This window comes from Gasterosteus aculeatus, chromosome 4, assembly GCF_964276395.1.
Source record: "Gasterosteus aculeatus chromosome 4, fGasAcu3.hap1.1, whole genome shotgun sequence".
Classification (NCBI taxonomy): Eukaryota; Metazoa; Chordata; class Actinopteri; order Perciformes; family Gasterosteidae; genus Gasterosteus; species Gasterosteus aculeatus.
The window spans coordinates 1-16,175 of NC_135691.1; the positions used below are offsets into that span (position 1 = coordinate 1).

Consider the following 16,175-nt stretch of genomic DNA (forward strand, 5'->3'; position numbering starts at 1 on the left):
TCATCACATAAAGGGACTGAAGGGTCCCAGTGAGCAAAATGTTAATAACAATTAAGAGAAAGAATGAAAACAGTAGAAGCCAAGTGATAGAAATTGATCTTGATTTTACATCATGGTGCATATTACATATTGCACTACGTTTTGGTGTTTTCTTACACTATGGACGACGTATCAGTTTGTTCTGGATAATGTGATATTGAGTCACGTGATAGTTTATCAGGTGCCGACTGTGTGTGTATGAGTGTGTGGACCTTATGAGCTGCAGTCGTGGTTTCTCATCTGGACTCGTTATTCATTCAGGAAAATACTGAACCATCTGAAGATCACAAACCTGGTGTCACTTCCGGTTGCCCCAACATCTCCACATCACATAAGAGGGAAGATTCTGGAGGAGGAGAAGGAGAAAAAGAAGAATGAGAAGAAGAAGGAAGAGAAAAAAATGAAGCAACATATGAGTTAGAATACTAAAAGATTGATGAGATAACATTGGATTGTTTTAAATCTAATCAGTTCATATTCTCGTATTCAATTGAGTTAATTTGTCCTTCAAACAACTGATTCCTCTATGATTTTCAAACAAGACGGACATAGAGGACTACAGTGTGCTACTATAGTAGTAATAATACTACTAAAGTAGCAGTAGTATCAATAATGCTATAGTTTCAGTAGTATTCATCCGTGTTTACCTTGTGGCTCCTCCTCAGTGAAGAAGTGTGTTGCCTCCAGAGCAGACTCCGCCACTTCAGGACACAGCGCTGCAACACAAACCAGTAAATAAATACAGAGAGATAAATATATCTCTCTCTCACAATTGGACATATAAACTATTGAAATTTTGAATGTGAGAATAACGTGTTAACTTGCCCAGCCCAAATATGAATAAATACCACCAAACATTACAGACTGCTGCCGAAAGGTAGCAAAAGTTCAGTGCCCTGCCTCAAGATACAAGAAGACTCCTGTGAGAACCTCAGTCCGTCCCAGATCGATCATTTTGTCGATACTGCTACAGGCTCTTTGAGAGTGGCGCTGGACGCTATTGCTCCTCTGGAAAGAAGAATAGCAACAAGAAGGAAGTCTGCACCGTGGTATAACCCTCAAACACGGAGCCTAAAGCAAACTGTGCGGAAACTTGAACGATTATGGCGTTCCACCAAATCAGGAGGATCTAGGCTAGTTTGGCAAGACAGCCTTAAAACGTATAAGAAGGCTCTCCGTAACGCAAGAGCATCTTATTACTCATCATTAATAGAGAAAAATAAAAACAACTCCAGGTTTCTCTTCAGCGCTGTAGCCCGACTGACAGAGAGTCACAGCTCTGTCGAGCCGTGTATCCCTTTGGACCTCACTAGTAACGACTTCATGAACTTCTTCAATGAGAAGATTCTGACTATCAAAGAGAAAATTGATGGTCTCCTGCCTTCAATCAGTGCCGACCTGTCCTCCGATGTAGGAACCTTGGATGCAGCAGTGGGCCCTGATGCCTGTTTGGATGCCTTCTCTTCCATCAACCCAAATCAACTGACTTCTTTATTTTCAAAGTCTAAATCTTCTACTTGTCTCTTGGATCCGATTCCGACCAAACTGCTTAAGGAAGTTTTTCCTTTAGTTAGCACATCCTTATTAGATATTATGAATCTGTCTTTGTTGACAGGACATGTACCACAGTCCTTCAAGGTAGCTGTAATTAAACCTCTTCTTAAGAAACCTACTCTTGCTCCAGAGGTGTTGGCTAACTACAGACCTATCTCTAATCTTCTCTTCCTTTCTAAGATCCTTGAGAAATCCGTCGCAAATCAATTATGTGACTTTCTACAAAACAATGCTTTGTTCCAGGATTTCCAGTCAGGATTTCGAGCGCATCACAGTACAGAAACAGCACTGGTGAAAATTACTAATGATCTTCTACTTGCATCGGACCAAGGACTCATCTCTTTTCTTGTCTTGCTGGACCTCAGTGCCGCATTTGATACCATAGACCATTGTATCCTGTTGCAGAGACTAGAACATTTAATTGGCATCAAAGGAACTGCACTCAGCTGGTTTAAATCTTACTTATTGGATCGATCCCAGTTTGTGCCTGTAGACGGTGAATCCTCAAAGACCACCAATGTTGGTCACGGAGTCCCACAAGGTTCTTTACTTGGACCGATTTTATTTACCCTCTATATGCTTCCTTTGGGCGATCTTATCAGGAAACACCGCATAAACTTCCATTGTTTTGCAGACGATACCTAACTGTATCTGTCGATCAAACCAGAAGAGACGGACCAGCTAGTTAGACTTCAAGAATGTCTTCAAGAAATCCAACTTGGATGACCGGCAACTTCCTGATGATAAACTCAGAAAAAACGGAAGTTATCCTGATAGGCCCAGAGCGCCTTCGAAGCCAGCTGTCACATGATACAATTTTTATAGATGGAATTGCTCTGGTACCCAGCAGCACCGTCAGGAATCTGGGAGTTCTCTTCGACTAGGATATGACCTTCAACTCGCATATAAAGAAGACTTCAAGGACTGCCTATTTTCATCTACGTAACATATAAAAAATCAGGAACTTCCTGTCTCAAAGCGATGCAGAAAAATGTGTTCATGCGTTTGTCACTTCCAGACTGGACTACTGTAATTCTTTGTTATCAGGCTGCTCTTGTAAATCTCTTAAGCCTCTCCAGTTGATTCAGAATGCTGCAGCACGTGTATTAACAAGAACTAAGAAAAGGGATCATATCACTCCTGTATTAACTTCTCTGCACTGGCTCCCTGTTAAATCAAGAATAGATGTTAAGGTACTTCTCCTCACCTACAAGGCACTTGGTGGTGAGGCATCGTCGTATCTTAAAAAGCTTGTAACACCTTATTGCCCTACAAGGCAGCTGCGCTCCATAGATGTAGGATGAGGGCCAGAGCCTTCAGTTATCAAGCTCCTCTTTTGTGGAACCAGGTTCCACTTTCAGTCCGGGGGGCAGATTCTGTCAGCTCTTTTAAAGTAAAACTTTCCTCTTTGATTGTGCCTATAGTTAGGGCTGGCTCAGGTTAGCCCGGACCAGCCCTTAGTTAAGCTGCTATAGGCTTAGACTGCCGGGGGACTTCTTAGGACACACCAAGCTCCTCTCTCATGCTCTTGTTCTACCATAATTCACGTTTTATTAATGCACATGACTAATTCAGCTTCTTTCCGGGAGTTTTTTGTGTTTTATCCCCTAGCAGGTCTCCGTAGATCGTAGTTCCTTCTGGACCCTGGTCCTGACACCTGCCGTGGCCCTGCTGACGCCTGCTGCTGCCATCATCATCATCATCATCATTTTAGATATGAATCATATTACTGTACTCATAAACCAACATTACCCTCTCCTAAAGTCTCTGTGCTCTCCCTCCCCACGGGCTTCTGTGGATGGTGGTTCTATCTGATGGTTGTTCTGTCTGATGGTGGTTCTATCTGATGGTGGTTCTATCTGATGGTGGTTCTGTCTGATGGTGGTTCTATGTGATGGTGGTTCTATGTGATGGTGGTTCTATCTGATGGTGGTTCTATCTGATGGTGGTGGTCCCTGCAGTGGTCCTGCTGTGCGCCTGGTTTACTACTCACAATTGCTTGAATCATTTCTGTCATATAGTCTCATGTATTATACATTGTTCATTCTGTACACATGACATCATTGTAGTCGTCCATCAGGAGACGGATCCTCCTCTGACGTTCTCACTAAGGTTTCTTCCCTTTTTTCCCTCTTGGAAGGGTTTTTTTCATTGTTTGGGGAGTTTTTCCTATGCCGATGGTGGGTTTCGGGACAGAGGATGTTGTATGTGTACAGACTGTAAAGCCCTCTGAGGCAAATTTGTAATTTGCGATTTTGGGCTCTACAAAATAAAATGAATTGAATTGAAATTGAAAAGCCCCTGAAAACTCTAAATACTTTGATTTATAGTGAAACATTTTACAAACTGTCCTAATTGAACACAGAAGCCTCATTTAAACAGAAGGTTTTACACACACACACACACTCATTTGGAGGGCTGCATCCTGATGAGGACCCGTACTTCTGGTCTACGTGGGCCGGCTCCTCCAACGACCACATGAACCAAGCTGTCTCTGAAAGGAGACGCTCTGGCCTATGGGGAACTTCTTGTTCGCATCATCAGCTTTTTCTCCACCACTCATGTTGCCTAGCAACCTGCTGCACAGTAAACGCCTAAAACCCCAAAGGTATAAAGTACACATCAAGAAGATAATCTTCTTATTTCATTTACAGTGCATCCGGAAAGTATTCACAGCGCTTCACTTTTTCCACATTTTGTTATGTTACAGCCTTATTCCAAAATGGATTAAATTCATGATGCATGATGGGATAAGCTGGGCTGTATAGAATAGGTCAGGTGTGTCCTCCAAATCGTCCGCTGGAGGTCTGCGTCCTTGGACCTCGTTGAAGGAGCTGACGGAACGGGACAGCTGAGTCGCAGCGTGTGACGCATGCGGCCGATGAATGATGAGCAGCATCGGGAGGAGGAAGCCTAACCCTAACCCAAATGAGACACAGCTCCACATACACACAGACACACACACACACACACACACATCTGAGTTGTGTGACTGTTACCTGGAGGGAGGTGAAGCTTGTACAGCAGCTTGAGTTTCTCCGTCATATCTCCGTGGTACATCCCACCTGCAGACACACAAACACAGATACAGAGTAATATTTAAATCTGCTGATATTCAGACTTTAGATTGTCAGGAGCAAAGCTTCCCGTTTGTGGACTCACTGAGTCCAGTGATGAACTCTTTGAAGTTGACCAGTCCGTCCTTGTTCTGGTCCAACAGTCTGAAGAGGCGGGTCGACAGGGTGGAGGTGTGGCCTCCACAGACCCAGGGACCCAGTGCCGTGAACAGCTGGGTGAACTGAGCTGGGTCAATGCGGTACTGCTCCAAGTAAGGAAGGCTGGGATCGTGGCGCTCGGCTGCAGAGCTGCTGGAGCCCCAGTAACAGCTCGTCATGTGTTTGGACTGAAGCCAAAGTTGTAAAAAACACGTTTTAAAATCATTGGCACTCAGATTAAAACAACTACACACAATTCAAGTCTAGTGTGGCGACACAGACAATGTTTAATCACCATCATCACAATAAACCTATGATGAATAATTAGAAAAGTATTGATACATCGTTATCTTGATTTCAGAGGGCAAACACAATCGCATCTTACTAAGAGGCAGTTAACGACTTTCCTTTTTGATAACTAATCCATTCAGGTTTATAGTTATGGCTGGCTCAGGTTTATATTTATTTATAATGTAATATTTAGGGATGGTTCAGTTCCTCATTTTGCTTAGAACCAAGAACTATATTTATTAAAAATAAATTAGTTTATTAAAAACTTTATTAAGAACTATTTTACACGTTTTCTATAAAACTACCTCTACGAAGCATTCTTCAAACCGCAAGTACAATATTGTTTCCCTATTTTTTGATTCAGTGTTTCTCACCTACCTCTAAGCTCTGCCCCCCCCCCCCCCCCCCTTCTCCCCCCCAGATTCAAGTCTTGAAAGTCCCTTTTCCAATTGAGATTGTTTTAACTCGAGTATCAAGGATATTGAATTGTAACGAGGTGAATAATCTCAGTCCCCTAACCTGTAAATTGATTTAACTGCTTCATCCAGCACTCAAAAATATGCAAAGCAGCAATTGTAGTCCAGTGTTCAAGACCCTGAAGCTGTACCTTAAACAGGCTCTCTTCAACTCCACCAACACAAAATGGTTTCTTCAAGAAAGATGTTGGTTTCATCTATTAGGAGTTGTATATTTGGAGAACGCTGTGTTGAAAATGTTACAAAGAGCTCTAAGCAGTAAGCAGCTGATTATTTCTGAGGCAATTATTAAGGTCAATGGAGAATATAATATTCCGGGTGGAAAGGCATAAGTCCTACTTCCCAAGTTGATGTGATGTATCCATGAAGCAGTCTACCTGCACTGGGGGATGGATGATAGTTGGAATCATTGGATAGTTGATAGTTGGCTCATTTTGAATCACCCAACATAAAGACACATGTTTTTTAGTGAGTGATATTTTGGAAGGCATTGTCATGCCTAGTTGGCCTTTGTAGAGGAAGAGCAACAACTTCGTCAGACGGAGCGTTCTGTGTCAAAGTGGATTTTTCCAAAGGATGTCCAACACTAGATCTCCATCTGTTTGATGGTGTAATCATGAGAGGTGTAGAAACCAAAGTCAAGGCCAAAGTAGAAATGGGATCAAATTATTTGAAATCTCATGGATCAGAAATCCATATTTAAAAGACAGAAAGGTTTATAGATCTGAAGACTTCTGACCTTAAAGAGACAGTAGAGCTCCTCCAGCTCCTCAATACTGAAGGCGGACTCCGTCATCATCGCCCTAACCTGCGCACGCACACACACACACACACACACACACACAATGTAAACCCTTTGTCTACTTTAGCATGTTAGCATTTAGCCCGCAGAACTCAAACATCACCCACCACACTCCTCTTGGCCGTGTCCTCCAGTGACTGGATGACCTTTAACCTCTGTTTAAACCTCATCTGTTCAATGACATCAGAGTGCAAGCTGCCAAACTTCTGCTCAAAGAAGAAAAACAAATACTACCTTAAAAAAGCATAGAATTAATCTGACACTGAAGCCGCAGGAGTTAGTGAGAGATCTGACTGCATACGAGCAACACACATGAGCAATTCTGACCTCATAGGAAGACTTGATGAGATCAAAGATGTCAACCTCAGGTGGAGGATCGTCTCCACTTGTCAGTAGGGCATGCAGGTGAGGAATGGGAGGAGCCACAGTCTGTTTGTTTACAACATTATCCAGGTACCTAAACTCACACACAGAACAGCGCCTTTGATGCTTGCTTGGATTATTTGTATTTTTTAATTTATGCATACACCTGTCTGGACTGATACCTGCCCAGGATGGTCATGGCTTCTCCCTCATCGCTGCAGGACAGCAGGGCATCCATGTTGTCATAGAGCACAGCCAGCGCCACCTGCACATAGACAGTTACACCGTAACAGCTAATCAATCAGTGATCAATACATTACATTACATTACATTACATTACATGTCATTTAGCTGACGCTTTTATCCAAAGTGACGTACAATAAGTGCATTCAACCATAGGGTACAAACTCAGGAGAACAAGAAACAAGAAAGTGCAATTTCCTCAAATAAGCGAATTTACAATTTGCTATAGATGAGTGACGTTACAAGTACAATTTAAGTGCTACAATTTGTTAGTCTTTAGTCGAGGTAGAGTCTGAAGAGGTGTGTCTTTAGTTTGCGGCGGAAGATGTGAAGGCTCTCTGCGGTCCTGGTGTCTTCAGAGAGCTCGTTCCACCATTTCGGCGCAAGGACAGCGAAGAGTCGAGACCTAGTCGAGTGTTTTGCTCTCAGTGAGGGAGGGACGAGTAGTTTTGCAGATGCAGAGCGGAGAGTGCGGGTTGGGATGTAGGGTTTGACCATGTCCTGGATGTAAGCTGGACCCGATCCATTCACAGCATGGTACGTGAGCACCAGTGTTTTGAACTGGATGCGGGCGGCCACCGGTAGCCAGTGAAGAGAGCGGAGGAGTGGAGTAGTGTGGGAGAATTTCGGAAGGTTGAAGACCAGACCAATACATGATCAGTCAGCCCAATGAATTCTTACCTGGAAGGTAACCTTGATTCCTTCGTAGAAGAAGCAATCGACTAATAGGACAGCGCTGTCGAAGGGCATCACAGACAGAAAGAGTGTGAGGAACCAGGACAGGCTGATGGTGGAAATCACACCCAGCTCCTGCATGTGTTCATACAGAAGAGGGAGGAAGGCTCGAGTCAACTCCTCAAACACTCCCTGATCCACCAGAGCACCTGCAGGGACAGAAACCATAGGAGAATATTGCAGTGTTTCCTGAGGCTACACCTCACCGCCGCTGATGACTCTGGCTTTTCTTTTTTTCACAATTTGTTCTCCAGCACAGCAGATATCAGCATCAGTAAAATGTTTCATGATTTAAGGAAGACCATGTGTTCTTTAAAGAAGTAAACTCTGATCTACTACTACAGACCACGGTGTTAGTACTGACCCACAACCCTGGTGTTGTAGTAGTCGGGCAGCATCCTCTCACACAGAGCCACCAGCAGCCAGAAGGCTTCCTCCTCTGGGCAGTAGAGCAACAGGACGGAAGTGACAATGTTCATCGCCTGAAGGAGGAACCAGGAGAAATTCTTTTGAATATATTGATATCATATTTACTTAATTTTTTTATTTTTTATTATATACTTTTTAAAATATTCAGCAATATTATTATTTTTCTGTACAAGTACATTCTCAAATTCTGTTCAACTTCTTCAACTTTCAAATCCTTCTTCTAGTTTATGGTTGTGCGTTTTCAGAAAAACACAGGGATACGCAGGCAAGAGCCCTTTTTTCACCCCTTCTTGTGCGCGTCGACCAATTTTTCTAGACTAGCGTCAAAAGCTAGGCAAGCCTCACGCAGCCCACAAGACTGTGATCGGCCTGCTAAGTACATCCTTTCCGGAGTCTCACATTTCCGGTTTCATAGCACAATACCGCTTTTTTAAAAAGGAAGATTTTTGAAGAGAGAATGAATCAGATTGAAGAGCTTTTGTTGGAAGAAATACGGAAATATGACCATCTATACAACCCGTCATTGGCGGACTAGAAGGACGAGCGTGGAGGGAGATCTCTGCAAATGTCGGAGTAAATAAACAAACCAACGACTCCCACACACAAAGACGACATTCTCTAGATCGTCTTCGACAAAAACTCCACGTAGTGTTCTGGCGGTGAATTGCTTTGGTTTGGCGTCTAGGGGCGCTTGATGTGTAGTTTATAGTTCTCACCCTTTGATTAGCGCGTGAAACACGACAGATGGTGCAGCTGTCGTCCATCACCATGACAACCAGAAACACACAAGCACTCACTTGTGTCCCTCTGACACTTGAGTTGGAGCTATTCAGTCCTCTTAGACAGACATCTTGAACCCCCTCTCCCCCTTTGTCCCTCCCTGAATGCCTCTGCCCTCCCCACACCCTCCCTCCACCACTATTGATCATGTTGGACTGACAGTATTGATTACGTTGTACCTGACAGTACCCGATCCCGGGGTTGCGGTGGGCATAGGCGGTGAGGACGCGGCGCAGTGCCGCGATGCCCGTCTCGTTCTGGAATGCACGGTGCTCTGGCATTGAGCGGTGAAGGTCACGCTCAATCTCCTCGGTGGCCAATGAACACAGCCCCATGGCCTGCTCCACCAGGTCACCGTAGTAGCCAGAGTGGGTGGCCATCTCGTTCTGTGCTCCTGTACAAACAAGGGGACGGGTGAATACAAGTACAAGTATGGGTACCTGTGATATGGATATGAACGCTGACCTGAGAACAGCAGCCACAGCTCTCCTCTTAGGCTCTCTGGGATCCCGTTGAGGACCAGCTCTCTGGTTCTCGAGGTTCGGTACATGCAGACACCTCGACCGAACTCCGAGAAATGTATGTTCCACGCCTCCTCCTTCATCTTCTCCCTCATCTACAAGTGGGCAGGAGAGGAGGAGGAAGAGAGAAGATGGACCATTAAACTGTAGCTTCAATTCACACATTCACATATCAGTCTGTATCAATAACTTAAATGTCAGACCTAAACATAACAAAACTGAATCAGTGTCAGAACGCCTCAGTACCCGACAGTACTCCTCAGCAACCAGCGCTACTCCTTAATACATAACAGTACTCCTCAGCGTCTACAGGTATTGGGACTTGAACTCACAGCTTTGGGCCCCAGGTCCTCCCGGGCGTCTTGGTGGTAGAGCTGCAGTAAACCCTGGCTGGCTGTGGACAGACCAGGGTGGTAGTGAGGAGTCTCGTGGACAGCCTCTGACCCTGAGGACATGGATGAGGCCTGAGGATACAAAACACATTAGAACTAGAACACAAACAGCTCCAGCAGGTGACCCCAAACTTTCCTTTCCCGGTCCACATCTACCAGCTCTGACTGGGGAATCCAAGGCGTTCCCAGGCCAGTGCAGAGATATAATCTCCCCACCTAGTCCTGGATCTTCCCAGCCGGCCGTGCCTGGAACACCTATCTAGGGATGCACCCAGGGGGCATCCTTACCAGATGTCCAAACCCCCTCAACTGGCTCCTTTCAACACAAAGGAGCAGCGGCTCCTCACGGATGGCTGAGCTTGGTATATTACAGCAGGGATGCCCAATAAAAAAAAAGACTTTTGGGGTATGTCTCCACCATACCTGCACATCTACAGATGGAAATGCTCCTCCATTAATCTTGAAGCCCAGGTTGGATGGAGACCGTCTATGATCAGCACTTTTCAAATCTTTCCATTGATTTAAATTGAGGTGTGGGCTTTGACTGGGCCATTTTAAAGCATGAACATGCTTTGATGTAAACCATTTTCATTGTAGCTCTGGCTGTTAGATGAACCTCAGCCCCAGTCTCAAGTCTTTTACAGACTGCATCGTGTTTTCTTCAAAAATTGCACTGCATTTTGCTCCATCTGTCTTTCCCTCATTGCGACTAGTTTTCTACCTTACCTTTTGGTTGCTCCTTTGACACATCTCCTCCTTTTCTGGCTGCCCCGTTTCAGCCATCTCTTGGTAGGTATGCGGCTGTCTCATATTCTTTCAATTTTTTGATGATGGACTTGGTTCTCCGTGAAAAAGTCAAAGTGTAGGATTTTTTTTTATAAGCTAACCCCTCTTCATACTTACAAGTTATCCCTGAGCTGTTGGTGAGCTCCTTGGTCTTCATGATGCTCTTTGTTCAGTAATGGTCTCCACAGAACAATGTGTATTTATCCTGAGATTTCTGGATGAAGGACTAATTTGTGTTTGTCCAAATCCCAATGAACATTTTACTCATGACAAAGTGTAGAAAAGTCCAAGGGGATGAATACTTATATAAGGCACTGTATATTATAGCTTTGATGTGTTTTGTGTCCTCAACATGAACAATGAGCGACTTACAGAGGGGCCGACGAGACACAGCGGGCTCGTGTCGCCTCGCGAGCTGTCCGGCGTGCGCTGCAGGAAGTCAGAGATGCGCTGGACCAGGAAGTCTCTGTCTTTGAGGTTGGCAAACAGGAAATTCATCTTGTTCTTAGTGCTGATGGAGACGGGACACGGTAGCACACTGCTGCTGTCCGCCTTCTCCGCAATGGACACCTGAGGAGCAGAGGATGATGGGTAATGATTAACGAGCATGGTGGCCAAGACGTACCATGTCTTGTTACTTTGTTTATATCATGTCTGTTACTTATGGACTTTGGGTTTAATTGTCACGTGCTATGGCCATGAGAGCTGTGTTTTCCGTAGGGTTCAATCAGTATACGCGGTCGTTTTCTGGGTCAATGATTTCATGTGTTTATTTGAAAAAGCAATACCGTCAGAATTTTTCTTAATACCATGATATGGATTTTTGGCCATAGTGTGCAGCCGTAGTTTTCCCATTAAGGACTCTTGATTGAACAAGTTGTCTTGTTAATCCCGTTACCATGACGAGATTCCTCGTTAACCCCTGGCTTACCTCTCTGAGAGGGATGATGAGCTGACACAAGCCTTCTTCTCTGCTGTTGAAACAGATGTAGTTGTTGGAGATGAAGAGCTGTCCCACCACATGCATCTTAGCAAACGGCGTCCACAGCGTGCAGTCCGTGTGTCCGTCCAGGCGCTCGTCCTGCGTCAGACGGAACATTGTCCGATAGCGCTCGTTCTTCGCCCTCGCGTCCAGATCCCTGCAGCGAGGAGAAGAACACGTGAGGTCAAAGATCAACTATCAGATTGGTCCAGACTACTTCAGGGGCACAACATGGAGGCTGCATCATAAACTGCAGAGTGCCAAACAATAAACAGAGGGATTCCTGTTGACATAGATAATGAGCAGAGTAATACTTCCCAGATGGTGAATAGAGTGATAGCTCTGGGTACAAATAATGAACAGAGTGATGCAGATTCACACATAAGAAGTGATACCTCTTCACACAGATACTAATACCTCTTGAGTATGGAGACATTCTTCAGTGTCTTGCAGGGTTTGGGCAGCGTCAGGTCGGCAGCAAAGGCCTCGTTGTCGAGCAGCTGGCGCATGGCAATGTTGGCGAGCTGCTCCATCAGCTTGAAGGTGTCGTTGATGTTCAGGAACATGGAGAAGAAATGCTCAGTGTGACGCGTGCTGACACGAACACTCTCTGGAAACACCAAATTGGCGTTCTTCTCCAGCTGGGTCACCTCCGTCCACTGCACCACCAGGGTCACTGAGAGAAAGAGGAGATGCGTTCTTTATATGAAAATGAAATCATCAACATCAGGAGAAATATCTTATCCATGAACATGAAAAAGTAAATATATATGGTATTATTGGCTTGATTACAAAGAAGTATTTAAGAGTAACATAATACTGAAGGATTCCTTGTGTTAGTAATCCCTACTACTACCAACCCCCTAGTAACCCCTGGTCCTACCCCAAGTAACCCCTAGTACTACACTTAGTAACCCCATGTACTACCTCTAGTACTACACCTTGTAATCCCTATTACCACTTCTATTGAACCCTGGTACTACCCCCTGTAATAACCGCTACTACCCCTTATAAGCTCTGGTACTACTCCTAGTAACCCTGAGTTCTACACTTATGGCGCGTTTCCACCGAGCGGTACGGTACGGGTCAGGTCGGTACCCTTTTATTTGTGTCTCCACTGCCAAAAGTTGAGAATGGTACCAAAAATCCGAACCGTACCGTACCACTTTTTGGGTACCCTTCCGTTGGGGTACCTGGCACAGTTGTTTGGTACTAAAGGGTGGAGCTAGACTCACTGCAGAACGTTGATTGGTTGAAAGAGTGTCGTCATTTGCGCGTGCCGCAAGTGTGTTTTTCCTTGCAGCATGTACCCTTGCTCAAACAAAGATGGTCGTCTCCTTGTGACAAACAGCCACATATCGAGAAGCAGGAACAGGATCGGCTGTATGTCCTCCATTGTTGTTTGCGGTTAGCTTTCAGTTTTTGCGCGATCGAATGACGTCAATCTACTTTCCGTCATATACCACGCCCATCAAGTGACGTTATCACTACTTTCTGGAATACACCACGCCTATCAAGTAAGGGTACTGTTGGCGGTGGAAACGCTCGCCAAATCATGGTTAACAGACCCGACCCGTACCGTACCATACCGCTCGGTGGGAACGCGCCATTAGTAACCCATAATACTACCCCTTGTAACAACCGCTACTTCCCCCTGTAAGCCCTAGTACTAACTCTTGTAACCCCTGGTACTACCCTATGGAGCCAAATCCAGGTCCAAAGTTTTGATGTTTAAAAAAAAAAAGTGAACCTGAAAGTATTGATCTTGAACATTGAAAAAGACAACAATCTATTCAAATTAAAAATAAGTGGATAAAAAATGTTTTGGGGTTGAATATAGTTTTGACTCAGTTCGATAATATTTTGGAAATATCTTTTTTCATTCTTCACTTATGTATACTTTTTGCTGTACTATATTTTTTGGTGGCACATGTCATATTTTCAGATTTAAATCTTATATTTTCTAGTTTCAAATCCTTTTTTTCACTTTTGAGTGGCGTAAGGGGTGGGGCATCAACTCAGAGGGGCATGTAAACATGAGTGACAGCTTAATGTTCAAGACTAAAACTTAATCTTTCAGGTTAACATTTGTTTTTCAAATGATCAGAACTTTTGACCTGAATTTGGCTCCATACTACCCTTAGTAACTCGGAAATAAAATGTCTCCTATTTGGTCCTGCAGAGAATAATTAGATTACATTATTAAACTGTGCTGTGATTGGCCGCTCGTACCCTCCTTGCCCAATAGGAAAGAGTAGAAACACAGGTGGTTGACGGACAGGTAGAGCCAGCCCTGGCGCGGCACTCGGCCCTTCCAGTAGCTGCAGGAATAATAATTCACCAGCTTCTCCTCTTCAGGCATCGCAAACAGCCTCCTCATCTTCAGCTCTGCCTCTTGAAACTTTCCACAATCCTCTTCCTGCTCCTCACCCTGCTTCAGCCGGTTCTCCTCCGCAATGATGCCCTACAGGAAGGGAAATCCTTCACTGAAATGATCATACACAAAAAAAGACAACCTGACGGGTCAAACCAGAAGTTACATACAGAGATTTTTCCTTTGACAAACGTGGTAACGTCTTCATCGTTGTCAAAGATGGAGATTGTCTGGAGTAGGTTGGACTCCAGCCAATCCCAGTGCTCAGTGATCTCCTTCCTGGATGAGCCTAAAATACATAACTGAGGGTCAATAAACGCCACTCAAACACTTAGAACAATCCAAGCACTCTTGGTCGACCGGACTAACCACAAGCCACGTTCCAGTAGATCTGAGAGTCTGCAGTTTGCAGCAGGATCCTGTAAGGAGCCACTCTGGCGCTGGAGTCCAGCACCACATCCAGAGTCCCAACCAGTAAACCTGAACACATAAAGAAACAAGGACGTAGGTAAACCAAGAGATCTAAACACAACACACCAGAGGTAAACCAGTAGACCTGACCGCCGAGAACCAGACAGGTATATAGGTAAACCTGAACAAAGAGACCCAGTAGACCTGAACACAGACGGACAGGGAAAGAGGTAAACAAGTAAAACAGAGCGAAATAGAGACAGGGAAAGAGGTAAACTAATAGTTTAGTTTAGAGTGTAATGTAACTAACTTGTTGTACAAGTACTTTTGTTTCAATTTCACCGTGGTCCACACTTCGAAGATGTAATAGCATTCTTGTAGTTTTTCTGTCTTTCTCTCACCCGATCCTACATGCTCTAAGTATGCACCAACCAAAGGTGCCTCCACCTAGTGGTTGGGAGCCTCCAGCCTTCAGCAGTCTTCGCGGTAGACCTGGGCTGGGTGCTCCAACAACTGCATAGGCTGAACCGAACGGTCTCTGAAATGGGACGGTCTGGCAAAACCGGTCTGAAAACCTCAAAACCCCCAAAATGTATAAAGTATGTGGGGTGGCAGCATGACGGAGTTAACATCGGTTACAAACGTCACGTAACTTAACTGATAACACTTTTATCGTTAGATATTCGAGTCAATTATCGTACTTAACGTTTACATTTAAAGGTGAACTCTTCTGCGCTGTCGGATTACCCGCCTCCGCCCTGAATAAATTAAATCCTGGCGCCTGCCAAAGCACAATCGATTTGTTCAAATTACATTTACTCAGCCTTTGTATTGTAGTCCCCTGGTGATATAGTTATGTACATTGATCTGTCATCTGCATAAGAGAATATTTTTCCCATAATCTGAGCCAATGTAGATGTTAAACAGGAAGGGGCCCCAGTATTGAACCTTGGGGAACACCACATGCAATTTTCTTCAGCTCAGATGTGTAATTAGCTACAGACAAAGCATTCTGAGTATTTCAAGTAGGATTCAGACCAGTTAAGTGCTGTGCCAGAGTCCCACCCAGTTGATTATTCTGTCCAGTATGTCATGGTCAACTGTGTCAAATGCCCCGCTGAGATCCAGTAATACTGAGACTGAAAGTCTGGCAATGTCTGTTTAAGTGGATCTTAACAAGAGCAGTTTCAGTACTGTGGCGCTGACGAAAGCCTGACTGGAAGACATCAAAACTGTTATTTACGGCCAAGTAGTTTAGCTGTTGAAAAACCGCTTTAGCAGACTGTAGTGTTCTATAGTGTCTCTAGACAAGTTCAGTTGTATTGCACAACAACAAGGCAATTTAAATAATAAATACCTCAATAAAACTACATTTAAACCCATTAAATAATATATATAATAGAATAATAAAACCCGTAGCGGACTGTAGAGGACTATAGTGTAGTCTAGTGGACCGAAGTGGACGTTAGCTATAGCGGACTGGTTCGCAGAGTGACTCACCAGACAGCCCCCCCCCGCGGCCGTGTCCCTTCCTCCTCTGCAGGATAAAGAACGGGTTTGCCCGCTCAGACACCCACAGAGCTCCGGCCAGTAGAACCTCCTCCGGTTGGATCCACATCTCTACCCTCTCCCTAGTCAGGGTTTTTCGGGTAAAATAACCGTTATCAACGGACAGCGCGGCGATGTTGTTGTTTTTACTGAGTCTGCTGACTTAACATCACTTCCGGGTCTGACGCAAGAGGACCCGCCCTCTTCGCACGGTGCGTCATTACGTCACCGACG

General features: G+C 44.6%; 1 protein-coding gene across 2 annotated transcripts; it reads right to left on the reverse strand.

Annotated features, from left to right (window-relative positions):
• Positions 1–16,141, reverse strand: tbc1d9b (TBC1 domain family member 9b). Of its 2 annotated transcripts, XM_078101627.1 has the most exons (20): positions 15,894–16,141; positions 14,352–14,462; positions 14,153–14,271; positions 13,841–14,072; positions 12,026–12,284; positions 11,558–11,765; positions 10,999–11,196; positions 9,781–9,912; positions 9,393–9,543; positions 9,107–9,321; positions 8,083–8,200; positions 7,665–7,867; positions 6,923–7,005; positions 6,705–6,834; positions 6,485–6,583; positions 6,315–6,383; positions 4,756–4,996; positions 4,593–4,658; positions 687–755; positions 1–385 (listed from the first exon to the last, which is right to left on the reverse strand). In XM_078101627.1, exons 1-20 carry the CDS (start codon positions 16,009–16,011, stop codon positions 324–326), a joined length of 2,883 nt encoding a protein of 960 aa, XP_077957753.1. In that variant the 5' UTR covers positions 16,012–16,141; the 3' UTR covers positions 1–323. The 2 variants fall into 2 exon arrangements, with proteins under 2 accessions (XP_077957753.1, XP_077957754.1); XM_078101628.1 differs by lacking the exons at positions 1–385; positions 687–755; positions 4,593–4,658; positions 4,756–4,996 and adding an exon at positions 6,024–6,173.
• Between the last annotated feature and the right edge of the window lie 34 nt (positions 16,142–16,175).

Bases quoted from the DNA above. Each gene is read 5' to 3' on its own strand.
- tbc1d9b (XM_078101627.1), bottom strand. From the start codon at position 16,011: ATGTGGATCCAACCGGAGGAGGTTCTACTGGCCGGAGCTCTGTGGGTG. The intron at 9,913-10,998 runs GTAAGTCGCTCA...TTGTATCCTCAG, and splicing joins TGTGTCTCGTCGGCCCCTCT to GCCTCATCCATGTCCTCAGG. The intron at 6,384-6,484 runs GTGGGTGATGTT...GTGCGTGCGCAG, and splicing joins ACACGGCCAAGAGGAGTGTG to GTTAGGGCGATGATGACGGA.